This window comes from Scyliorhinus torazame, chromosome 11, assembly GCF_047496885.1.
Source record: "Scyliorhinus torazame isolate Kashiwa2021f chromosome 11, sScyTor2.1, whole genome shotgun sequence".
In the NCBI taxonomy this organism is placed as follows: Eukaryota; Metazoa; Chordata; class Chondrichthyes; order Carcharhiniformes; family Scyliorhinidae; genus Scyliorhinus; species Scyliorhinus torazame.
Genome location: NC_092717.1, coordinates 15,729,121 through 15,756,069, shown reverse-complemented (window position 1 = coordinate 15,756,069; position 26,949 = coordinate 15,729,121). Strand labels below are relative to the sequence as shown.

Genomic DNA, 26,949 nt, shown 5'->3' with positions numbered 1-26,949 from the left:
AAACATTGATTTAGCGGTCTAATGGAGATATTCAGATCCTAGAACTATTCTGTCCCAAGAAATTCACTATCGTTAACATCATCTCTGAATTAGTAATACAAGGAACTGTTAGCCCTAAACACTTGCCTCTTGCTTTTCCATGCAACCTTCACTCAACTAATAAGCTGGCCCACCTAAAACCAAGTTTACACATGTTAGATGCCAAGAGGACCAGCAACTGTTGACACCAAGATTTGTTGGAACTGAAATTCCTGCAATGGTCAAGCAGCTCTATTGATTTTAGTTTCCTCATTGAATTTGAAGAAAGTTTTTTTTTCGCCTGCGCTTTTCCTTTCAGGAAACTATCTATTTCTTGGTTTACCATTGTTAACATCCAGCCATATCACAAACGCATTTGAAGGTTATTAAAGGATCCAAAACTTAGGAAGTCAAGGTTGGCCTCAAAGTCCTTCACTGATCAAGTTGTATTTTGAACAATCTAAAGATCAGTTCTATTATTGCATGAATTTGAAGGAAGCTTATGATCGGGGGATTTTGCAGGTTTTGCCAAATTTAATATCAGGTGAGCACTTCTGGAATTCTGATTTTACAAACAACTTCAACAAATATTGCATGTGTGCTTTTAAGTTGATTTCTTAAACCAGTTTTATTTCATACTTTCCCACAGGTGAACACCAATACTTCAGCCAAGTAGTCATTCGCCATGTGTAAGCCTAGGCAGCATCAGGAGGTTGTTTGACCAATGAAAGAATCTCATTTGAATCCAATCCTGACTTCATACAGTGTAGAGATGTCCAGCAAGGCACACTGGATAGTAATCAGCAGCAGAAAGTTAATTTTCTCATCTTATGCCCGTGACACTAAAACCAATTAGAGTAGGCTTTTTCAAAGCGGGGGTCACGACCTGTGTGTGGGTTGCGGGCTGGTGTAAAAGGGTCATGGTGCATGCTGAAATTTACGCAAGTATCTCAACTACCAGGTAGGATCAGCTGGATGGCAAACAGAAAGAGTGCCATGAAAATGGCTTTTGCGGCAGGAGATATGAGAAAATGTATGGCCCAAGAGCAAGCAGCAGAGTGGACTGACAGGCTGACAGATATCCCAACAGCAAACCAGGCGTTAGCTGTAATTTGGAACCATTACACGATTAGACCGATCATCACCAATCAATCCAATTCTTCATTGAACAGAAGTCTTTCAAAATGGAGTAGCTTTTCAGGATCATCCACCAAGGGACTCGGTCCCCATTTTGGTAGAGAAGCGAGCACAGACACCCTCCACCCCACAAGCCCTCCACATACACATACTATCCCAGTCCTCTCATTGGAAGGAGCTTTTGAGAAGCCAAACACCAGGTTGGAGTTTACTCATCCGTTCAAAATGCATTGAGAGACGATAGGGTTTGGAGCAAACCACATTCTTTCTTTATGTCTGGATGTCAATCCTCACCTGCAGCAAAATACGCTGAATTTACTGGATTAAACTTGGCACAGGACAATCACATTCTGACTCTTTCAGCCCTCTTCCTCTCCTCTCCCTCTTCCCCCCCATCCACAAATAAAATTCCCTTCAGTGAGATAATTGTTGATATTAGTTCTAAAAGCAGCCTTCAAGTTTGAACCTGCATCCCTTTATCCTACTATCAAAGTTTAACTTACAATAATGTTCTGGATTCATCTTTCCCAAAATTCACCTTCCCCTGTAAGATTATCTTTACGATTAAGGGCTATTAAACCTAAATTTTTGTAATCTTATCCCTGTGTTAGTCGTGGCTCAGTGGGTAACGGACTTGTGTCTGCATGAGATGGTTGTGGGCTCATTTCCACATCTAGGCTAACATCCCAGTGTACTACTGCAGGAGTGCTGTCCTGTTAGAAATGCGGTTCCAGATACCATGTTAAATGGTGGCTCTCCTCTCATGTGGATGTAAAAGATTCCATGGGACTACATTGAATATGAGAAGGGAGTCATCCCTGATACCCTATCTAACATTTATCTCTCAATGTCTATGCATTTACATTGTGCATATTGTGGGTCTATGTATTTATATTGTGTATCTTGTGTTGCCCTATTAAGTATTTTCTTTTCATATACTAAATGATCTGTTTGAGCTGCATGTACAAAAATACTTTTCACTGTATCTCGGTACAGTGACAATAAAAAAATCCAATCCAATCAACATACATAATTACCTGATCTTTATCACATTGTTGTTTGTGGGAGCCTACTGTGCATAAATTGGCATTACCACAATGGTCGTACTTCAGTGGCTGCAAATTACTTGGTACTCATCTAGTTGCGATAGTGCTCGCAAAATGCAAATCTTGTTTTTTTCCATAATTCAAACATTGACATCGACCTCCTGTCTCCTCTACACTTTGAACATCTCTCTACTGTCATAGAGTCACAAGAGTTTTACAGCACAGAAAGAGGCCCTTCAGTCCATCAAGTGGCCCCAAAAGTTGGCCAGATGGCAAAAGTGAGTCCGGGGGAAAAAGTAGTTTGAAAAACACTGGTTTAAATAGCATATTGCAGTTAGCAGTGTGTTATGATCCTTGACCAAACCATGGGTCATTGTCGGGGACCAAAAATGTTTTGTTTAAAGTCAAAAAAGTTTGAGATTCAAGACACTTACTAAGTGAATAAAAGCCACAAGATACCATGGGTTTTGAATAAACAAAAATAAACTTTACTATACAAGTTCAGAAAGATAAAACAACTTACAGTATCTATCTTATGCGTAAACATTCTGGGTAAGTATGAAGTACATATGAAGCTACAGGTCAGACACACCACACGATACAAGAGATGGCAGAAGCGATCAAACCAGTTCCTTGGATTTCTCAACAACCGACCCAGTGTTTGTCACATTGTGAGCCAACCAATTGAAACTTAGGTCTTTCTCACAATTGTTTCCAATCGCCACCTTTGAAGATCTCACCTTTAAATTCTCTCCAAAAGTCACTTCCCACTTCGGCAGCTTCAACAATGGCCCAACTCACCTTCCAAGGTTCCTTTTCCCCTGAATATACTCGAGTTTCACCTTCCAAACACAATTCCAGATCTTCGGCTGTGCTGTTCCAATAGCCCACAGCACGGAGTCACCCAACTTTCGGCTGCCTTCAGCACTTCTCTCGTGCCCACTTTGTTTAAAGTCTGCTCCCTGCAGCTCTTTTTTAAATTTGGAGCCTATTCCTCGGTTCCTCTCTTTTAACTTACCGGGACCTATTTCTGTCCCATCTTCCTTACCTGGGATTTCTGTTCAGGATGTCTCCCTGACCCGGTCCTTGTTTGGGTCCTCACCCTATTACCCTCCTGTGTCCTGCTCCTTGAGACACAATCAGCAATGGCGCTCAGCACCAGGTCACCTGCCTGGGTTTTCGTGCAGTTCCTCTACCTCTCTTCTGTGCAGGGCCGATCCTCAGCCTGAAGAACTTCTTTTTTTTTTAAATGGTCTGTGCACGTACAATCAGATTTTCCAGCCAGCACATGTGCAAAAGGTTCAATAATCGTCAGGAATCGGAGTTCCCCACCTCTGAACTACAAACCAAGTACAGGTTTCATCACAAGTGGCACACCCCAACAGATCTATTAATTACAATGAGGAGCCAACAAATTCCTCCTGAGAGGCATAAGAGGTCGACAGCGCAGAAAGCCCTTCGGCACATCACATCTGTGCCAGTCAAAAACAACTATCTAATATTCCCATTTTCTAACTCTCAGCCCATAGGCTTGTATGCCTTGGCATCGTAAGAGCACACCCAAATACTTCTTAAATATTTGAGGGTCTCTGCCACACTTTTAGGCAGCGAGTCCCAGACTCCCACCCTCTTCCTGGGTGAATGTTTTCCCCCCACATCACCTCCAAACCTCCCGCCTCTTACCTTAAATCGATCCCCCTGGTCATCGATCCATCCATCCTCGGAATTTTATTTCCCCCTTCGTCTCCTCTGCTCCAAGTAAAACAACCCCAGTGTTAATCATAGAATTTACAGTGCAGAAGGAGGCCATTCGGCCCATCAGGTCTGCACCGGCTCTTGGAAAGAGCACCCTACCCAAGGTCAACACCATCCACCCTATCCCCATAACCCAGTAACCCCACCCAACACTAAGGGCAATTTTGGACACTAAGGGCAATTTATCATGGCCAATCCACCTAACCCGCACATCTTTGGACTGTGGGAGGAAACCGGAGCACCCGGAGGAAACCCACGCACACACGGGGAGGATGTGCAGACTCCGCACAGACAGTGACCCAAGCCGGAATCGAACCTGGGACCCTGGAGCTGTGAAGCAATTGTGCTATCCACAATGCTACCGTGCTGCCCCAAACTTGTTTTTCTTTTTTTAAATAAATTTAGAGTACCCAATTAATTTTTTCCAATTAAGGGACAATTTAGCATGGCCAATCCACCTACCCTGCACATCTTTGGGTTGTGGGGGCGAAACCCACGCAGGCACGGGGAGAATGTGCAAACTCCACACGGACAGTGACCCAGAGCCGGGATCAAACCTGGGACCTCGGCGCTATGAGGCAACAGGGCTAACCCACTATGCCACCGTGTTGCCCTGTTGTTTTAACCAATGTTTTATACAGTTCCTGCATAACCTCCTTGCTCTTAGAACCATAGAATTCCTACAGTGCAGAAGGTGGCCATTCAGCCCATACCTAGCGCCCATACCTGCACCCACCCCCCCGATAACTCCACCTAACCTGCACATCTTTGGATTGTGGGAGGAAACCGGAGCACCCAGAGGAAACCCATGCAGACAAAGGGAGAAAGTACAAACTCCACACAGATGGTCATCCAAGATCAGAATTGAACCCAGGTCCCAAGCGCAGTGAGGCAGCAGTGCTAACCAGTGTGACACCCGTGTCGCATCTTAAACTCTATGCCCCGGCTAATAAATGCAAATATACCACTGTATCCACCTGCTCTGCTAGTTTAAGTACTAGTGGACATGTACACAAAGGTCCATCTGATCCCTGGTGCTTCCCAGGGTCCTGCCGTTCATCATGTATTCCTTTGCCTTGTTTGTCCTCCCCAAGTACATCATTGTAGACTTATCCAGATTGAATTCCATTTGCCATTGATCAGCCCGTCTATATCCTCCTGTAATCGAAGGGTAGCCTCCTCACTATTTGCCACCCCACCAATTTTCATATCATCCATCCTACATTCATGTCTAACTTATTGATATAAACTACAAACAGCAAGGGCCCCAACACTGATTCCTGCAGGACCCCACTGGCACAGGCATCCAGTCGGTAAACACCACTTGACCATCAGCCTTTACTTTCTGCCACTCACAAATTTGCCAAACTTCCGCGGATTCCATGGACTCTTATTCACTTTTAGTCTCCCATGTGGGACTTTATCAAAAGCTTTGCTGAAGTCCAAGTAAACTGCGTCAAATGCATTGCCCTCATCTACACACCAAGTCATCTCTTCGAAAAATTTGATCAAGTTGGTCCGACATGACCTCCCCTTATCAAAACCATGCTGACTGTTCGATTAATCTTTGCCTCTCCAAATGCAGAATAATTCTCTCAGACCTGCTTCAAATGGTTTCCCCAACACGGAGGCTGGACTGACTGGCCTCTAGTTTCCTGGTTTACCCCTTCCTTCCTTCTTGAACAATGGTACCACATTGGCTATCTTCAAGTCCTCTGGCACCTCTCCTGTGGCCAGAGAGGAATTGAAAATTGCCAACACCCCTGCTATTTCCACCTTTGCCTCATTCAACAGTCTGGGATAAATTTCATCTGATCCTGGAGATTGGTCTACTTTTAGCCTGCGAGACCACTCAACCTCCTCTCGGTCTACATTAATTTCTTTAATTTTATCACAGTCCTTCTCTCTGATTTCTATACTCACATCATCCCTCTTACTGGTGAGCACTGACGGTAAGTATTCATTTAGAACCCTACCTATGTCCTAACCCTACACAAATTACCATTGTGGTCTTTAACGGGCCCTATTCTTTCCCTAGTTATCCTTTTACCCTTAATAAACTTGTAAAACTTAGGATTTTCCTTTATTTTACCTGCCAGTATCCTTTAATGTCCCTTTTATGCTCTCCCGAATTCTGTTTTTAAGTCCCCTCTTGCATATTCTATGTGCCTCGAAGGCTACTGCTGTTTTCAGCCCTCGATATCTGCCATAAGCCTCCCTTTTTTCTTTTTATCCAATGCTGTATATCCCTCAATACCCAGGTTCACTGGATTTGTTGGTCCCATCCTTTTCTTTTTTTTGATTGGAACATGTTGGCCCTGTACTCTGCTTATTTCCTTCTTCAATGCACACCACTGTTCTGTCACAGATTTACCTAAAAAGCGTCTGCTCCCAGTCCACTCTGGTCAAATCATAGCTGGTCTTATTAAAATCCACCTTCCCGCAGTTATGAACTTTGATTTCCGACCCATCCTTGTCCTTTTCAATCTTGAATCTAATGGAGTTATGGTCACTGCCTGCAAAATGCTCCCCGACTGATACATCAACCATTTGTCCAGCTTCATTATCTAAAATTAAGTCTGGGATCACCCCCACGTCTTGTAGGACCTGCTATGTACTGGCTTAAACAGTTCTCCTAGATACATTAAGAATTCCGCTCACTCTAAACCGTTCACACTATGACTACCCCAGTTAACATTGGGGAATTTTAAATCCCCCACTATCACCACCATATTACTTTTACAGTTTTCTGACATTTGCCTACATATCTGCTCCTATTTAGCTCGGAGTGTTAGGGGTCAAGAGAACACTCCCAGCAATGTGATCATTCCTTTTTAGTTTTTGAGTTGTATCTATAAGGCTTCATTTGAAGAGCCTTGTAAAATATCGTCCCTCCTTACAGGGTAATTGATTTCCCTGATCAAAATTACAATGCCCCCTCCTCTTTTAACTCCTTCCATGTCTCACCAGAAGATCCTATATCTTGGGATATTGCCCCCCTCTCAACCATATATCTCAGTGACACCAATTACATCATACCCCCATGTTTTAATTCGTGCCCTCAACTAATCTGCCTTGTTCTTCAGACTCCTCGTATTAAAATAAATACCATCCAATCTCATCAAACTTCCTTGTGGCTTAACTGGTCTAGAACTTCTATGCCTTACTGACCCACTTGCTGTCATTCTAATTTTGGCTGTGCTGCTCCCCCTGATGAAGATTCTCTCAGGATTCGACCCCCCCTGCAAAGTTAGTTTAAACCATCCCCAACAGCACTAGCAAACCTCCCTGCTAGGATGTTAATCCCATTTCGGTTCAGGTACAACCCGCCCGCCTTGTACAGCTCCCACCATTCCCCAAAACAATCCAATGTCCCAGAAATCTAAAGCCCTCCCTCCTGCATCATCTCTCCAGCCATGCATTAATCTGGACAAACCTCCTATTTCTATATTCACCAGCACGTGGCACCGGAATAAATCCAAAGATTACTACCTTCTGGGTCCTGTTTTTTTCATCTGCTTCCTAAATTCTGTTTGCAGGATCTCATCCCTTTCTCTGCCTATATCATTGGCACCTGTGTACCACAATATCCGTTTGCCCTCCCCCTTCAGAATACCCTGCAGCCAGTCAGTGACATCCCTGACTCGGGCAACTGGAGTCTCTTTTGCGGCCGCATCTGTTCCTTCTGCTGGCTGCCTAGGTGGGGTGCAGGCCTAGGAGGGGTGCTCTTTCAGAGGACCAGTGCAGACTTGATGGGCCAAATGGCCTCCTTCTGCACAGTAGAGATACTATGAAATTCTATGACAATCTGCTTTTTAAAATTAAATATAAAAAGGAGTGACAAATTCATTTTATTGGACTAGAAACCAATACCTTAAAAAAATTCAAGACAGCTAATCACTGGATTCTATAATGTTGGATACGCCGATACCAGTTACAATTCTAACTTATTCCCTCGGTCCTGATACAGGGATAACTCAAGAGGCTAAGAACCTCAGTGTGGGACTACTGCACAGCAATCTTTCTTTGTTATGCCCATAGTGGATGCAATAGACTTTTGGCACCTTTGTTACAATCCCCATAGAGATCAATAACGTCTGAATTTCCGGTGACTGACATGAAGGATTACACAAGATCTCAAGGTGTAAGACTTTTACTGGAATAAACAAACTAAAAGCAACATGGCCTAAACACTATTCATAGCACTATTCATAAGTAAATAAAACTCTAAGCCAAAGAAAAGGTTCCCCATTTAACTTTGAAATGACCAAAAATTGGGATCCATTGTTACACTTTACTGTGACTTCTTTTAAGTGGACACTTTAGCCTCCAGGAACTAGTGTAAAGTTATTCTCAGTTCTGGATGGTTTTTTCCTTTTCTAGCTGGAAAACATCTAATATCCAAACTGACTTCTAAGTGAGGGTTATCCTGGACATTATTCCCTCTAGCCAAATCTGACAGCCTTGTTTAAATTATCACAAACTTGGTCTCTTTAATCAGATTGCAAGTTTTCACCGCATTCTGCATGATGAATATTAGAGACTGACTGCCGCCATCACTCTGCCTTACCTCTCTTTCACAGACTGACCTATTTGAGGTTCAGGGATTTCTTAAGAAAACCTGCAACCCGATCCTACAATAGTGTACTATGGACTCTTCCCCTTTCAAAGCCAATCGCCATAGCAATATGAATCACATGGATCATGCATCAATGTAGAAATGCTAATTAGGTGTCCTCTACTCAATTCTATCTTTAAATTAAATAGGTAGCTTAAAACAGAGTTTTTCAACCTGCGGTCGGGCGTTGGGAGGGTTACAGAGGAATCGATTGCGATATTCTCGATTGCGGGAGAAACACCCAACAGTTGCAACCAGCTTTTAAATGGAGAATGCCGGCCGCGACCATGTAATGATGCAGTCTACCCATCAGAAGCAGTGGCATAGAGGTCACGTGCCTGGCACATCTGACATCACGTGCACTGCATATCCATGCTTTTGACGCAAAACCAGGAGGAGAGATTCCTCCATTTTCTAGCTGCGAGCAAGCAAGGCAACAGGGGTTGTGAAGAAATGAAGATGCATCGTTTTAAGCAAAGAAAAATAATGAAATCTGGAACGAAGCAGTATAAAGATGATTTCCTGAGGTGTGGTTTTGTTAATTATGCCAATGCAAATAAGGACGCAAAGCCAAAGAGTGATATATGCCAGTGATACTGGCAAATGAGTTTAAAACCCTCAAACTTCAAAGGCATTTGAAGACTAAGCACGGCAAATTCGAGGATTTTCTTCAAAGGATGCAGTGAGAACTTAAATCATCAGTTGAAGTCTTGAGCAGAAATGCAACATTGAATGACAAAGCAAGTGAGATTATGAAGACCAAGCAGGCTGACCTGTTGCATTAAAGGCAAGTGAAAATGGTGTGTTGTGAAGGTCAGCCGGCGTTCGTCCCGAAGGTCAGCCAGTTGGTAAAAGTGAGTCCCGGCAAAAATATTTTAAAACCTCTGGCTTAAAGCATTACCATTTAGAAAACCGGACATTCCAAACACCTCCCTATGAAACTTGGAGACTAACAGTCTATCCAGACTCATCACTGATGCTCTTGCCATTGTCCACAGGTGTGAACATCTTGCATTATCTTCCCAACAAATCAATCAATTTTAACCTTCAGCATCATCTAAGCTTGTTGTTGCGCATGATTCTGAACTAAGTCACATAGTACAGGTACATGGGACCTTTACATTCCATCAGGGCAAGCTTGGTGGAAACCCAAGATCCCGATGTTAAAGTGCCATACTAAACATCTATGCTACCTAGACCTACCCCCACCCCCAAGCATCCCAACTGGTTATCAAACAACATGTATTTAAAAAATGAATAGGCTGCAATGCACTGGCTTTTAAATTATACTAACTGAGCAGCAAATGTTTAACTATCAAAGGGAGCACAAGAGAGATGCAAGCAGGAGACCAGATGGAGTTGACTTCACAAAAAAGTGGGAGAGCGGCAGAATAGCATCCAATTGCTAAAATTGTAGAAAATTTCTCCTTGCGATTTTCATACTATAATCATAATGGCAATGAATAACCTTGGTTAGAATATAATGGTAACACAAAATTATGGGTTGAGTACATTAAATGATTTAAGCACTCCAAATTGCTATTATGCAATCTGACCCAAACCCAAATATTCAAGTGACTGCGTTGAACTTGCAATGTAATTATTCAGTTATTAGATCACATAATAAAATTGTAAATTTAAACAACCTTACAAATGATTTGCAATAGTAACTGACGGGATCAAATGTCATTTATCAATTTTAAAACCAATTATCCGAAAGTTACTGGAATCCATCATAGACAGTCACTAAGCACTTTCACAGAGATCAGTTGTCCACAGAGGTTGGTGAAGGAGACATCACATATTACAAATCTAGTTGTATATTTTGAGGAACTGACCATCACAGATGGTGGAAGCATACCCATGGGGGTTGTCTGGGGACATCCAGAATGATTTCCATAAGGAAGTAATCAAAATGAGCACATACATAAAAAGGAGACAACCTTGTGATATAGGTCACCACGATGTGTTAATTGGAGCTCGTTTAAGATATGGACTGAGGCTTCATTTTTTTTTAAACCATGTGCACTAGTGACTTCGATAAGTAATAGGGAGTTGTATTTTCAAGTCTAAATGAGAGACCGCGAAATACACTCTCAAAAGTTCAATATAGGAAAACATGCTTTTGTATCAGAGCAAGATAAATTAAGAACATTTTCTAACGACGAGAGGGGAGGAGCTGCGGGGGATGTAGGTATCAATATAAAAATTGTTAAAAGGTGGTGAATTAAACAGCGCAGATTCACAAGAATGATACCTGGGTTAATGATACCTGGGTTAAACAGTTAAATTATCAGATCAGGTCACAAACTTAATACAAGAGCAAAGTAACGTGAATACTAGAAATCTGAGATAAAAGGTCAGTGACAAGGGAGCATAGATTTAAAGTGGTTGGTGGAAAGATTAGAGGGGAGATGATTTTTTTTTTCTGTCAGAGGGTTTTGGAAGTCTCTGCCTGAAAGACTAGCAGAGGCAGGAACCCACAATTAATTTTAAATAGGTGTCTGGATATACACGTCAAGTGCCATATAGCCTGCAGAGCTACAGGCCAAATGCAGGATTAAGCTCGGTGGCTCGTCTTTAGGTCGGCACAGATACGATGGGCCAAGTGGCCCCTTAACATTCGATGGTTCTACAAAATAAAAATGCTGGAAATATTCATCAGGTCTGGCAGCATCTGTGGAGAAAGATAATCTAATTTTGGGTTTGGTTCCCCTTTGAAAGGACTGGGAATGCTTAAAGATGTAACAGTTTTTAAGCAAGGTTTGTCCCATTACTATCTATTTTTGCCATACACCATCATCACTTTTGTCATTGTCACTCCTGCCTTCCACCCCACCACAGCCACTCCATTTTCCACCGCTCCACACTTTTCCTGCCTTGCTCAAAACTGTTTCATCACCAAGCATGCCTAATTCCAACAAAGCAACATAGGATCACTGACCTGAAACGTTAATTCTATTTCTCACTCCATATCAGGCTTCTGTGTTTACAGCATTTTCTGTTTTTATTTTTAGAAACCCGAATTGTGTTGCCTTGATTCCAGATGGTTGAGGGGTGATCTAATCAAGTTAATTAAAATGGTCAAGGGACTGATTCTGACAGATACAGAGAAACGAGTTCCACTGGGGGGACAAGGGTACTGTAAATCTGGAACCAACTCCCTTAGGCCTGTGAATGCATGAAATTTTGAGATGAGGATATCGCACAAAGCCAAGCGCATGGAGATTTGGTATGGATTACCCATTTTTAAAAAATGAATTAACAGGATGTGGGCTTCGCTGTCTCGGTCATCATTTATTGCGCATCCATAGTTGCCTTTGAGAAGATGGTGGTAAGTTGCCTTTGTAAACCGCTGCAGTCCCTGGGGTGTAGGTACGTGCAGTGCTGTTAGAGGGGAAATTCCAGGATTTTGACCCAGCAACAGTGGAGGAACGGCGATATATTTCCAAGTCAGGATGGTGAGTGACATGAAGGGGAGCCTCCAGAAGGTGGCATTCCGAGGTCTCTGCTGCTCTTGTCCTGCTGAATGGTAGTGGTCGTGGGTTTCGAAGTTGTTGCCGAAGTAACTTTGTCGGGTTCCTGCAGTGTATCTTGTAGATCATGCACACGGCTGCCACTGTTCTTCATTAATGGAGGGATTGAATCTTTGTGGAGGCCATTCGGTCCTTCGGGTCTGCACCGACCGTTGGAATGAGCACCATACCCCCACTCTATCCCCGTTACCCCACTTAACCTATTGGGCACTCAGGGGCAATTTAGCATGGTTTAGTCTGCACATCTTTGGACTAGCACATATGGCTAGTCCAGTTGAGTTTCTGATCAGTGGTAACCCCCAAGATGTCGATAGCGGGAGATTCAGTGATGGTCATGTAATTGAATGTTGGGGCGAGGGTTAGATCCTCTCTTATTGGATACGGTCATTGCCTCGCACTTGTGTTACACGAACGATACTCGTCACTTGTCAGCCCAAGCCTGGATATTGTCCAGGTCTTGCTGCATTAGCATCTGAGGAATGTGAGTGGTGCCGAACATCTGTGAACATCCCCACTTCTGACCTAATGTTAGATGGAAAATCATTTGATAAAGTATCTGAAGATGGCTGGCTCTAAAATACTACACGGAAAAACTCTGGCAGTGATGTCCTGGAACTGAGATGATTGACATCCAACCACCACAACCACCTTCCTTTGTGCCAGGTATGACTTGGACAAGTGGAAACTTTTCTCCCCAATTCCCATTGACTCCAGTTTTACTGGGGCTCCTCCTGGATGCCATACTCTGTGAAATGCTGCCTTTATGTCAAGGGATGTTCACTATGATCCAACTGATTGGCAGAATGGTGAAAGGGCTGAATGGCCGACTCTACTACTCTTGTGCAGAGGAATTTGGGAAATAATAGATTGCCCTTAATACCCTGAATATGTCTCTCCGACTTAGAACTGGTGAGACTCCAATAGTGCTACACACACACACAGCAACTTCAATTTCAACAATATATTGTATGTATCACTGCAATTCAGCCTCAGTTGGTTTAATACAGGACTTGTGATCATTTCCTTTAAAGACAGATGAATACTGTTTATTAATTGCAAGGTGGTCAATAAATAGGGGTGAAAATGCAAAATTATAGAATCATTCCAATGCAGCAAACATACATAACATAATAGGCCAATTAAAGCGTTCCCTCTAAACCCCCAGACAAAACCTTTGTTACGCATTAGTAAATGCTTTACTTCAATCAACTCAAGACAAATAATTCAAAAGAGCACCAAGATCTCTACACACTCAATGTTGGCAGTGGCTGGAAGTTATGTAATCACTGGTCAGGTAGTAGGAAGCCATTTTACAATTGAGCTAATACCAATGGAATGATCAATTTTTTTTTTTAAATTACCAAACAAAAGTCCCTCCAAATTTACATTATTATTGTTCAAAAAAAATACACAAGCAATGAACATGTTACAACCAACATAGTAGCCAAATGTTTACAAAGTGAATGGTACAAGACTTGGGGAGATGTTGAAACATAGCTGTTTGACATTTAAGACAAAACTAAATATACAGAGAGACAAGAGTTTCACATGCAGAAAACTGTACCAATCCAAATCAACACAAGTAGTAAGGCTTCAATTCATATGCACTCGCATGGCTTTTCCCCTCCTCGTATACCATCCAGCATTCCCTAGCGGAGGAATCAGAAAGCCAGCCTGCTCCTGTTCCCATTTCCTGATCATCAGTTTTCCATGGAAATTATAGCAAGATGGAAATTATAGCAAGATTATTCCATATATCCACTAATCCAAGAATGCTCTCCTTCTCAATGGTAGCCTACATAGCGAAGTTGATATAGAACATGCTGTACGCCCACCAGTCTGTCATGGTGTTTATCCTCCACATGAGACCTAATCCCACATCCTTTATTAGAAATATTAATTTTTCCTTAATTCACTTAACTAATTAATTGTTAAACACTGACATGGTCTCTGCTCCAATCACTAACTCAATTTCATAGTCTTACAATCATGTGCAAAAAGATTGCTTCTGCTCCGGATTCTAAATTCAACACTTAAATGCATATCTATGCTTATAGAATCACAGAATCCCTAAAGTGCAGAAGGAGCCTAAATGGGCCCATGGGTACGCACCAACCCTCTGAAGAAGAACCCCACCCAGGCCCATGCCCCCACCCTATCCCCGTATCCCCACCTAAGGTTTTGGACACTAAGGGGCAATTTTGCGTCCACTTAACCGGCACAACTTTGGACTGTGGGGGGAAACCGGAGAAAGTCCACGCAGACACGGGGAGAACGTGCAAATCCACACAGACAGTCACCCGAGGCCGGAATGGAACCCAGGTCCCTTGTGCTATGAGGCAGCGGTGCTAACCACTGTGCCACCCTATGTTCCATCAGTCTAACCCAGAACGGCAGGCCTGCTAAATACTCCATGAGCCTCTTTTTTTTGTCTGCATTGACAAAAAGAGGATTCTAGGGGTTGGAAAGATCTGTATCTGATTATTTCATGGGAACCAAAGTGAAACATCAATATGCTACACAAAATGACAACCTAAATGCAGCATTTTCAAGTGAAATCAATGAAAGCTCATTGGGTGCATCTTATTGCATTGCAGACGAAAAACAAAAGAGAATGAATGACTTTACCTGGTACAAAGTAATTTCCATCCACCGAATACAAACCAGCCTAGCCCTCGTTTCTTCTGAGTAATTCTAGCTCTCGGTAATGTGTGATAGTCGCTCTCATCATTTTCAAAACCTTCTTCTGACATCATCAATGGCATCTCATCTAAATTAGATGATTCATCTTCCACTTGATATCTGTTCATAAATAAAATCAAGATTAAGCTAGCAGCATTAATATATATTTCATGCAATGTTAATTCATCAAAGGATTGTTAGGTAGTTACAAAAGCGAAGTACTGTGGTTATTGGAAATCTGAATCTGAAATAAAAGCAGAAAATGCTGGAAATACTCAGCAGGTCAGGCAGCATCTAATAATCTGTATTAGTGCCACAAGTAAGCTTACATTAACACTGCAATAAAGTTACTGTGAAAATCCCCCAGTCGCCACACTCCGGCGCCTGTTCGGGTACACAGAGGGAGAACTCAGAATGCCCAATTCACCGAACAAGCATGTCTTTTGGGACTTGTGGGAGGAAACCAGAGCACCCGGAGGAAACCCATGCAGACACTGGGAGAACGTGCAGACTCCGCACAGACAGTGACCCAAGCTGGGAATCGAACCTGGGACCTTGCCGCTGTGAAGCAACAGTGCTAACCGCTGTGCTACCGTGTAATCTGCAGGAGGAAGTGGAGTTAAAGTTTGAAAAAAGGTCACTGACGGGAAAGTCTTTCTCTCTTGCCATATCCTCCCTGGCCTGCTGAGTACTTGCTGCATTTTGTTTTTATTTAAGTCAAAATGGCTTACTTGCCTAATATTAATTTAAATAAAAAGCCTACATATCTGCAAAATGTAATTCTGTGCTACTTGCAATGGGAATCTGCAATCAGCCGAGAATAGCTAGCGGCTAGCAGAGGGAGCACTGAGGAACAACCTCTTGAAGTGATTCATGCTCTGGAGTTTCCTACCATCCGCCACACTCATACCCAGCCAACCTCAACTGATGGAATGCTCATTCTCAGCAGCTCTGCAAACATTGCCTGAAACAATTAAAATATGAAACCAGTCAATGGAAGTGTGATCAGAGCCAAAGTTTCCCGTACCAGCCTCCCTGAACAGGTGCCGGAATGTGGCGACTAGGGGTTTTTCGCAGTAACTTCATTTGAAGCCTACTTGTGAAAATAAGCGATTTTCATTTCATTTCCATTTCAAGTGGCTTTCTCCTTGTAGCTGAAAAAGACTTGTTAGAGGGAAATACATCGTACCAAAGAAAATCCAAGAGAATGTTTGTCATTTGGTACCTTACCCCTGTATCTACAAGCATGCCCAAGAATAAAAATTCATCATCGCCTCATAAACCAGTCAAAGATTTCAAAACACGAAAACATGCTACAGAAATCTACTCAGATTCTAGGTTTCTTTAAAGCAACTCCTTTTTTTGACTTATATAATCGCTCTTCTCCCCCAGGAGAGATCTCTCTCTATCTCACCAGAACTATTCACAGGTCGTCTACTCTAGGGTCTGCAACACCTTTATGCAGCAGCCTAAATTGGGGTGACAGATTTTTTTTTTCCAGAAATTGAATGAATCAATAGATTACTTCCAATGCCACAAAGGCTGAGGAATATAGTTTTGCAGGTACAATATTTACTTACCACCATAGAAAGGTTGGTTAAAATGCAAATAACATACTTCACTTTGGAAAACTTCCAACATTGGGCAAAATATCCTGCACAACATTCCAAGGTGGAGGTGCAATCCTGCACAATCAATGTCCATCAAGATTAAAGCAAAATCTCATCTGCATTATATTTTGCAACTGCTCATGCCTGACCACTGCTGGTTGTAAACTTTCTGCCCTAAATGTCATGGCCATGGTGTACAATTGACATTCAACGACTTTACTATCAATTAATCCCCCACTACCAACATCCTGGGGGCTACCATTGAGCAGAAACTGAACTGGACTATCCATATAAATACTGTGACTACCAGAGCAGGTCAAATGCTAGGAGACCTGCAAAGAGTCTCCTGACTCCCAAACAAAGCCTGTCCACCAATTACAAGGCATAATTCAAGAGTGTGATGGAATACTCTCAGCTTGCCTGAATGACTGCAGCTCCAACAACACTCAGGGAGATCGACACCATCCAGGACAAAGTGCCCCACTTGATTGCTCCCCCTTCCACAAACATTTAAATCACTCTACAACCAATGAACAATGGCAGCCGTGTGTACCATCTACAATATGTACTGCAGGAATGCACCAAAGCTCCTCAGGCAGCATCTTCCAAACCCACAACCATCTAGAAGGACAAGAGCAGCAGACATCTGGAAACACCACCACCTGGAGGTTCCCCTCCAAGTCACTCACCATCCTGACTTGGAAATATATTGCAGTTCCTTCACTGTCGCTGGGTCAAATTCCTGGAACTCCCTTCCTAACAGCACTGCGGGTGCACCTACACCTCAGGAACTGCAGCGGTTCAAGGCAGCACCTTGTTCACCACCACCACCTTCTGAAGGGCAACTAGGGATTGGCTAGCCAGCGACATCAAAATCCCAATAAATTAGATATAGTAGTTCCACAAGATGAAGGCAAAAATCGTGATTCCAAGAATCAAAACACACATTTATAGGGGCAGTTAACCACAGAGATAATTCTGGCTGAGATCCCTACACATTAAATAATGAATTTATAGGTAACTTCAATGATTCTAACTTGATTTCACAATGTCTAGAAATAAAGGTGGCAGATGTAACCACCTTAAATACAAATGTCGCAATGTGATTGGTTCACTTTGAAGTAGTTGCCTCAAGGGATCTTTCCTAAACTATATAATTCTTAAATATAGGTAGCTTTTCTGTTCCTCATTTGAGTCAATCAGACAAGTGCAATTTTATTCTATCCCAGTACAGAGAAATTAAATGTACAGAGCAACACATCAAATGTACAAATTACAGAAATGACCAGTGGCTTGGGGAGGCTTAAAAAAGTCTCATTTTCACATTGCTCTAGCCCACAATATCAGGCCTGTGTGCAAGGGAAGCATTGTGATGGATGTGTTGAAAAGCAGAGGACAAAATCATTGGACAGGTTCTGTAAGGATTACTGCCATCAATGAAAGCCATTATCAATCCTGACACTACATCACTCTAGATAAAATCATTTTATTTCAGATGTGTTATTCATTGCTCAAACAATCCTACAAGAAAATGAAAGAGCGAAATATCTAAAATGTTACTTCACATGTAAAACAGCATTTACCATGTGTCACTTCAGAATATAGATACATAAAGTTCAACCTTTTGCCACAATTGTACATGCAGGACAAGCAAATTATAGTAGTTTGTTCACTTATATGAAAACAGTCAACTTTGTTCATTGGTGAAGATCCAAATTATGAGTTAAAGGCTGCTGATATGAATGGAAACTTAAATTCCTCTTTACTGGCAAAATACAAGATCCTTTGTGAATTCACATACAGTACTGTATAAAACAGGCGTTGCTGATTAATGGTGATTGTTAATGGAGCTCCAGTCTTCCAAAAATTTAACTTTTAATGTCAAATTTTCACAGTATGTGTTTAATTTATATACATAAAAATGATCCAAGTTGGTTTGAAACAAACATGTCAAAAAGGTGTAGACATGTAATGCCCAAAGCCAAGAGACCACACAGCCTGCTGAAAATCACTCGATGGCCATTTTCTTTTATACTGCTCAGCTCAGATTCTTATTTTTTTTGAATAGCAACAGAACTCAGACGGATTGCAGGTGCGGTACAGAGCCATGCAGTGCTAGAAGGTCACAGGTTCAATGGTGGGTCGTCTCAAATTAAAGCATCATAGTTGGCCTGTCCCAAGCTAACTTGGAGGAGGGAGGCACGAGTTGCTTGTCATCTAACTGGAGTGTTCCATTAAGTGTAAAATAAGAGAAGATTCAAACCTGACTGATATCTGAAACAGGAAGAAAATGGGGTGCAAAAGAATGCAAGGAGACATCAGGATTATACTGTACTGGCTTGACTCCTCCAGTGAATAATGAGCACTGATTATTAAGTGCTAAATCGCAGTAAAAGGTACTGTAAAATGATAGGAACATTTTTGTCCAAAACACTGATGCACTAACTTAACTCGTACATCATGATGAAGAATGAATTCACTTATCTGATATAAGTAAAGACAAATTAGGACCCAGAACCCAGTTCATAATCTCCTTATACCAACAAGAAAGTCAGCATCAAAAAGGTTGACTGATCACGTCTCAAACATGGGGTCGTGGGTTTGGATGAAAAGTGCAGCTTTTGCAGTAGGTTATGAAATAATTTTTACAAAGTGTGTTCTTCTTCCAAGAGGTTGATTTTCGGTGTCTTTGTGATTTAATAAGTTGTTTCATTTTGCAAAAATAAAAGTTAGCAGCCTGTTCGAATATAGTATATTACTTAGAAATAAGGTGAAAATTAATAGATAATAAAAATGAAGAGAATAAGGAGATGTAAAACCAGAGTGCTCATAAATCAAGTATTGCCAGGCACCGTATATTGCATCACAGGAATCAAAATACAATTAGTGGCATTTAAAACCACAACACTACAATAAAATATTTAAAATGGCAATCCAACAGGTGGGAAAAACTGAAAGCTCTGAAGATTAATTGTTAATTGTATAATGAAGTGTAGGCCAAAAGAGTCATCGGTAAATAGCAGCTAACCTAACAGTGCAGAAAGAGGCCATTCGGCCCATCAAGTTCTGCAAAAACATTAATATCGTATGAAAATGCATGCATCAGGGCACCAATATTATTTTCTTGGAGAATTACCATATTTGAATATATTTGCATCATGCAAATATAATCAAGTAAAAGAAATGCCCTTGAAATCCTTAATTTTCACGGTTAAAAGTTATTTTAACTTGCCTAATTAAAATCTGCTTGCAAACTAACTGGGCTCCACAAGACATTTTAGCACTAAAAGTCACAGTCTGTTCTCCCATTTACAGAACATGCTGTCCTCTTATTTGAATAGCTCTTTCAAGCTGTGAAACAGCAATTGTCGGTAGTGCGTGGCAAATGACCAAGTAGATTCCATGGAATATTTCCTGAGGGTTCTTGTGTCTGCTTCTCCTTACCATGAATGAAACACACATGGAAACATTTTCATTAAAAACCCGATATGAAAAGTCTCATGTGAAAATATTCCAAAATTCATCCGCAAGGAACCAGAAAAGCACAAGAGATCTTAAAAATAGATGGATGCAGGAAATGCTGCACAGTGGAACGGGGTGAGGGGGAGCACCACACACAGCCAAAAATACAGCAAACCACATTCTTGCCAGCAGAAAACAGCTCAGTCAATGGCTTGCAGAAAGCGTGCTTGTTGGTGTTCAAAGTGATGGTTGGGGAGAATTATGTCAGGGTTTTTTTCGTACACACTAGCTTGGTGTTTGAACCCCAATCACTGACGTTAATCAGCACAGCAAAGCTTAGCAAGTGTGAAGGCTAACTGAAGCATTTGAGCCAACTGTTGTTCCCTGCTCATAAGTGGTGGTTCCTATGTTCCTCACTTGTTGTTTTTATACGAGACTTTATGGTTCGGAGTGTGGAGGTCAGCATTCACCAAGCAGCTCCCAAATTAACACTGCTAAATTTGCTTCTCATGTTCCAACGGCTGACTCAAGTGCTGCAAACGCTGGCAAATGATAGCTAAAATTAACCGCCTGCACTGGGCCTTAGTGGAAGATAATATTCATGATTTCTGCAAATTCCAGCCTAAAATAAGAGCTTTTGTACAGAAGGTTTTCGCAGTACAAACAAAATAAAAAGAAATGGCATCAAGAGGAGGTTATCAAATACTCGTGAAAAATGACTATTGAATTCTAATTTTTAAGGAGGAGGATCTCCAAATATGTACACACTGCGTTCATATAAAGGGTCAAACCTAATAACTCAAAGCTGTCTGACCTAGCTCACAATTTTTAATTGCAGGGCTTTGGGGAAAAGGCAGGGGGGCATGAGTAGCCGGGTTGCTCTAGCAGAGAGCCAGCACAGACAGGAAGGGGCGAATGGCCTCCTTCCAAGCTGTAACTATTCCATTATTCTGTTAAATGAATGGGGCATAAAAGCAACAGGTAAAGTCTCATGAAGTTCAAATAAAAAGAGAATGCTGGAAACACAGGAAATCAGTCCAATCTGAAACTTTAACCCAACCCTCGCTGTTTCAAAGGATGATTCCTTGATATAGTTGCACACATTTTCTACTTTTACTTCAGGTATCTGGAATTTGTTCTTTCTCTTTTCAAGAGAAGCTATGTGGCCTCATGATGGCAAGCAAATAAAACCCGTTAGAGGCCTCTTACCTTGTTCAGGCTCCGTGAAGTGTTCCTACAGAAATAGCCGCAATGTCGAAATTAGATTTTGGTGAAACTGCCAAAACATGCGCAAGATTGGAAACATTATTTCTGTGTGAATGCATAATACACAGAGAGACTAATATTAAATAAATACAATCTGAACTCTCCAATTGTTCTGGAACAACTCCAGAGTTGAAGGCATTCTCAGTTGAAAGCAAAAAAAGTCTACGTAACTGACTTATGTGAAGAACTGCAACTAAAGAACAATCTATCTTGAGCGTAGTGAACAAAGAAATCTCAAAGTGGCTCTGTTGTCAATATATTTTGAACAAGCAAAAACTCTTCAGATGGTCAACTGAGAAACTTTAGTTTCTCCACACACTTGTGCAGTAATATTGAGCATCAAGAGCTACACTGTTCAGACCTGCAGCAAAATTTTGCAGAGGAGCATCACAACTGCATTGTGGTAGGCCTTTAACTACCAAAGCTATTGGCTGGTCCAGCTGTGTGCAAAAGCCAAAACAGCCAAATTCAAATCTAAAAGCGTAGTTTATACCCATCTCTCGGCTCTTATCAGTCGTCTTTTAATTGAGGTATGCTGCACTATTTTGGGGTGAGAGAGAGAGAGAGAGGCAGTCTTGCTGCAAGACCAAGAAAAGGACATAGGGTGCTTGCAAACTTTTCACTGCTGAATGGAAGCCATCTAAATTCTCCAACTTGCACATGACATCAGTTCTTAAAAGTATAATTTGTGGCATGTTCAGCAAAACGGAGGCATACAGCTTATTCTGATGGAGATTTAGTTTGCATATCATGGGGGGGGGGTCGTCAATTGTCAAACCCCACCACAGAATTCTGAGTTAGGAAGAGGCTAGGATATTTGAAGAAAAAAAAAGGTGTCTAATTGTCTGGACTACTTGGGAATGCAACCTAGTCAGCAGGTAGAAGAGCAATGGAGGAAAGTATTGAGATAAATATAATTGCTACATGAGCTAGTTATGTGCCCAGCTTGCTTTGAGCAATTTATATAGTACATTTACCATCCCAAAGCACTTGATAGAATGTTAACAAAATCTGGCAAAGTGATATTAGAAAAGGCAACAAGGTATGTTTGTAAAGGAGATAAGTTTTAAGGAGTGTTTTAAAGGAAGAGTGAGAGGTTTTGGGAGAGAATTCTAGAACTCTGGGTCCAGACAGCTGAAGGAACAGCTACCAATGGTGAATAAAAATCAGTGATGTGCAAGAGGTCAGAATTGGACACTCGCAGATATCGTAGGGTTGTAGGAGGTCAGAGGTTGGAAGGAGGCAATGCCAAGACTTTTTTGGGGGCGGGGAATGGGTTTTAAAACCAGGATGAAAATTTTAAAACTGTGCTGTTACTTATCCAGGAGCTAATGAGGTCAATGAGCACAAGGATGATGGGTGAAACAGGAACTGTTCAAATTAGGATACTGGTAACAAAGTTTTGCTGAGTTCAAGTAGAGCCAGGACGGCAATGGAATAGTCACGTTTTAGAGGTAACACAGGCACAGATGAGGGTTCCAGCAGCAGATGTGCTGAAGGAAGACATTGTGTCAGGCAATGTTACAGACATGGGAACAGGCCGTCTTAGCAATGGCACGGATGTGGTCAGAATATCAAATATAACACCACGGTTGTGGTCAAGTCTCAGACAATTTCCAGGGAGGGGGATGGAACGAGTGACACAGCATAAAGACTTTTGGCCTTCTCAATATTTAGTCGGAGGAAATATCGATGCTCCAGTACTACATGTCAAACGAGTAATTTATTAATGAGACAATTGAGGGATTGAGAGACATGGTGAGGAAGAGCTGGGTGTTGTCAGTGTACATGTAGAAACCAATGATGTATTTCCCGATGATATGGCTAAAGGACAATAGGTAGATGAAAAAAAAGCAGCTAAGAAATGGATTCTTAAGGCCCCCCAGAAGTAACGGTGCAAGGGCAAGAGGAGTCATTTTGGTGATTCCTGGCCTAGAGGTGGGTTGGTGCAGTCCCACCCAGCTGGAAGACAGTGGAGACACGGAAGGAGGATGGTGTGCTCAACCATGTGAAAAGCTGCAAAAAACAGGTTTATATTACAACTATAGCAAAAAACAATTGGACATCATGTCAAACTATATAGATCCAGAGATTTTATTATTCTGCAACTTGCTCTGTAGCAGAACAATTTCTGCTACTATGGCATGAGAGTGAGCTACATAAATATATTTTCCATTGGTTATTCAGACATTAGACTGCTATTTTCAGCAGGTTTGAACCCAAAACAAAATTGATAACTGACCCAAGACCAATAGAATTTTCAACTTCTGCTTTTGTAATGTTTGTTAAGTAGGTGTTTTTGCTTCAATCATACTCTTCCGAATCCTGGTATCCAGAAGACATTCACAATAAAGGATACAATCCTTGACTTGTGACAGATAATGCGGATTAGGTCTAACGAATCTGACTTTCTAATGTACCCTTTGAACTGGCAAGCAATTTAATACTTTTCAAAAGCAATTTTCCTATTGTGCTGCAAAATTTCAGCACAGTATTTAAAGTCAACAATAAAGTGATGAATTATGTATTTTTCCATAGGCAAGACAAGCATAGTGTGCTCTATATTAACCACATCTCTGGTAGTCTATTCATCAATGATGTGACATCCTTTTGCACTTAACAGCTACTGTATGCCAATCATGGAACAGTGAAGCTCTGGTAATTAAATGTAAGACTAGTACTTTTTTTAAATGCAGGTAAGAGAAAATAGTCTGAACAAAGGATACAAAACAGTCACCATCAAAACTCACAGCATGAATGCAGCACTCATTTAGTCCATCAAATAGACAGAAAGACAGATGACAGATCTCTTACTAGAGTAGCGTATTGTACTATGAATATTACATTATTCCCATACAACCTAAACAAATAATGCCCGAGGTGGCATAACAGAATGCCGAAATATCCAGATTTTACTCAATAAATCAAAGCTCTGATATTTTACCACATGTGAATTTAACATGCATTTCAATTATAGCACCTCCTTTTTCTATTGCATAGATATCCAAATTTTGAATGTGTTAAAATACCCACACTAAGGATTAGCAATAAATGTGGCCATGCTAGTGTCATCCACATTCCAAGAACTTTTTTTTTTTTTTTAAATTCCTGCCACCCTAGTCAATGCATCCCAATGTCCGCTAACTTCTGTACATGATCAGTCCAGCTGCAACAAACTAAATTGGAGATTGGTCAGAGACAGCTCATCTGCATCCTAATGCAAGATCCTACAGAGTGGCAGGATGCTATACGTACCAATTCTTCCCTAACTACAGACTTCTTTCAAGTGGCAGAGTATTTTTTTTAAATTGCCGCATAATAGCCCCTTCAACATCAGAATACATTGACATTTATGGTGACCCGATCTCTATTTGGCTCAGTGATATCAATTTTGGAGTCCAGGTAATGGGTCAAAAAGACACTTTAGTGCAATACTGAGGAACATAGGAGGAGTAGGCCATTCAACCCATCGAACCTGCTCGCCATTCAAACAGATCATGGCTAATCATCTACCCCCCCCCCCATGCCATTTTTCCCCACTATCCCCTTGTCCCCATGTCCCTTGATGTCGTTAGTATCCAGAAATCTAGCGATTTTGGTCTTGAACATGCTTAGATTAAGCTTCTACAGCCCTGTGGGTAGAAAATTCCAAATATTCACCACCCTCTGAGTGAAGAAATTCCTCCTCAGTCTTAAAAGGTCTGTCCTTTATTCTAAGACTGTGTCCGCTGGTTCTGGACTCCTCAGCCAGAGGAAACATCCTATCCACATAATTCCTACTCTGTTTTTTGTATGTTACTCCCAATCCCATATGCTTTAATTTTCTTTGCCAATCTCCTGGAGGGACCTCATCAAACGCCTTTTAAAAACCTAAATTCATCACATCCACTGGTTCTCCTTCACCTACAGCTAACATCCTCAAAAAACTCCCAACAGGTTTGTCAAACATGATTTCCCTTTCACAAATGCATGCTGGCTCTGCCAATCAAATCATTTTTTTTTTATTTTTTTTTAAGTGTCCGGTTTTCATACCCTTTATTATAAAGTCCAACATTTTCTCCACTACTGTCAAACTAACGGGTCTGCAGTTCTCCAATTTCTCCTTTCTCTCCTTCAAAACTGGGATGTAGCTCATTTGGTCCATGGGATTTATCAACTTTCAATCCCATTAATTTTGAGCACTATCTTTTTATCAATGCTAATTTCTTTTCAGTTCCTAATTTTCACAAGTCCCTTGGTTCCCTGGTATCGCAAGGGATTTTCTGTATCGGGCTCCATGAAGACAGACACAAAGTAATTTCTAGTTTCTCTGCCATTTCCCTATTCTCCATTATGAATTCCCCTGTCTCTGCCTGTAATGGATTCACATTTGTCCTTGCTAATCTTTTCCTCTTAAAAAAAAATTTACGGTCCACATTTATGTTTCTCCCTAGTTTGCATTTATATTCTCTTTTCCCTTCCTTTAACAGTTTCTTGATCCTCCTTTGCTGGATTCTAAATTGCTCCCAATCCTTTAGCTTACGACGTTTATGGCAAATTTATCCTTTGTTCTAATGCAATCTTCAACTTATTTTGTTAGCCAACAATGATTCCCCTTTCCTGTTAGGTTTTTGTGTCACAGAAAAATTTGTTGCCTGCCATGTAATACTTCTTGAAATATTCACCATTGTCTGGCTACTATCAAATCTTTTAATGTATTTCCCCAAACCACTGTATCCAACTTGTCCCTCATACCTTCAGACTGAAGACCCTAACTTCAGAATGAACTATATAACTTTCAAACTTAATGTAAAATTCTATCGTATTAAGGGCACGATTTCCTAAAGGTTCTTTTGCAGTATGGTTATTAATTAGCCCTTTCTCATTACATAATACTAAATCTAAAGCAAGTGCTGCATTGGCAGAGGTGCAACCTTTCCAAAGAGGTACTAGTTCTGACTGCAGTCAAAGAGACGGGGGATCTCCTCATGCCGAGGCCATCACCATCAAAACAGGTAGTCTGACCACTGACCACATGTGCTGCTTACTGTTCACAAAATAGCTTTCACATTTGCCAACAAACATTGACTCCACTTCAAAAGCAATTAATTGGTTGTGAAATGTATTGGGGCATCTCAAGGATGTGAAAAGGTGCCATTTAAAAATACTTTTTTCCCTTGTTCTTGGTAAACTTATTGGTCTTCTGCATTTCTGCTAGAAAGAACTTGCGTTTGATTAATTGTCTCTTTTCTCAATGTTACCAATGTTACGGTATTTCAACCAAGGATCGTGTTGAGATAATGGTCAAACTTGCTTTTTTAAAAAGGACATTCATTTTAGAAATCAGACGTACATTTATTTAACACATTTAATGCAGTCATGTTTGGAAGTTAACTTGATTGGTACAAATTCAAATCTGCTTTAGCTACTTTCTCAGGTTCAGCTGCCCCCTTAGACCAATTGAGAGTCTTATTTCATGGGAGTTACCACACAATCCCCTCAGTCGGGCAGCACGATAGCACAAGTGGATGGCACTGTGGATTCACAGTGCCAGGGTCCCAGGTTCGATTCCCCGCTGGGTCACGGTCTGTGCAGAGTGTGCACGTTCTCCCCGTGTCTGCATGGGTTTCCTCCGGGTGCTCCGGTTTTCTCCCACAGTCCAAAGACGTGCAGGTTAGCTGGATTGGCCATGATAAATTGCCCTTAGTGACCAAAAAGTTTAGGAGGTGTTATTATGTTACGGGGATAGAGTGGAAGTGAGGGCTTAAGTGGGTCAGTGCAGACTCAATGGACCGAATGGCCTCCTTCACTGTATGTTCTACGTGCGCAATAGCATAAAC

General features: G+C 41.4%; 1 protein-coding gene across 1 annotated transcript in view; it reads right to left on the bottom strand.

Moving 5' to 3' along the window:
- Positions 1 to 26,949, bottom strand: part of atp9b (ATPase phospholipid transporting 9B) — a 412,539-nt gene that overhangs the window by 331,719 nt on the left and 53,871 nt on the right. Inside the window, exon 2 of the mRNA XM_072466981.1 lies at positions 14,739 to 14,912. Within this exon, the coding sequence (XP_072323082.1) occupies positions 14,739 to 14,912 (174 nt within the window). The remainder of the gene's footprint in view (positions 1 to 14,738; positions 14,913 to 26,949) is intronic.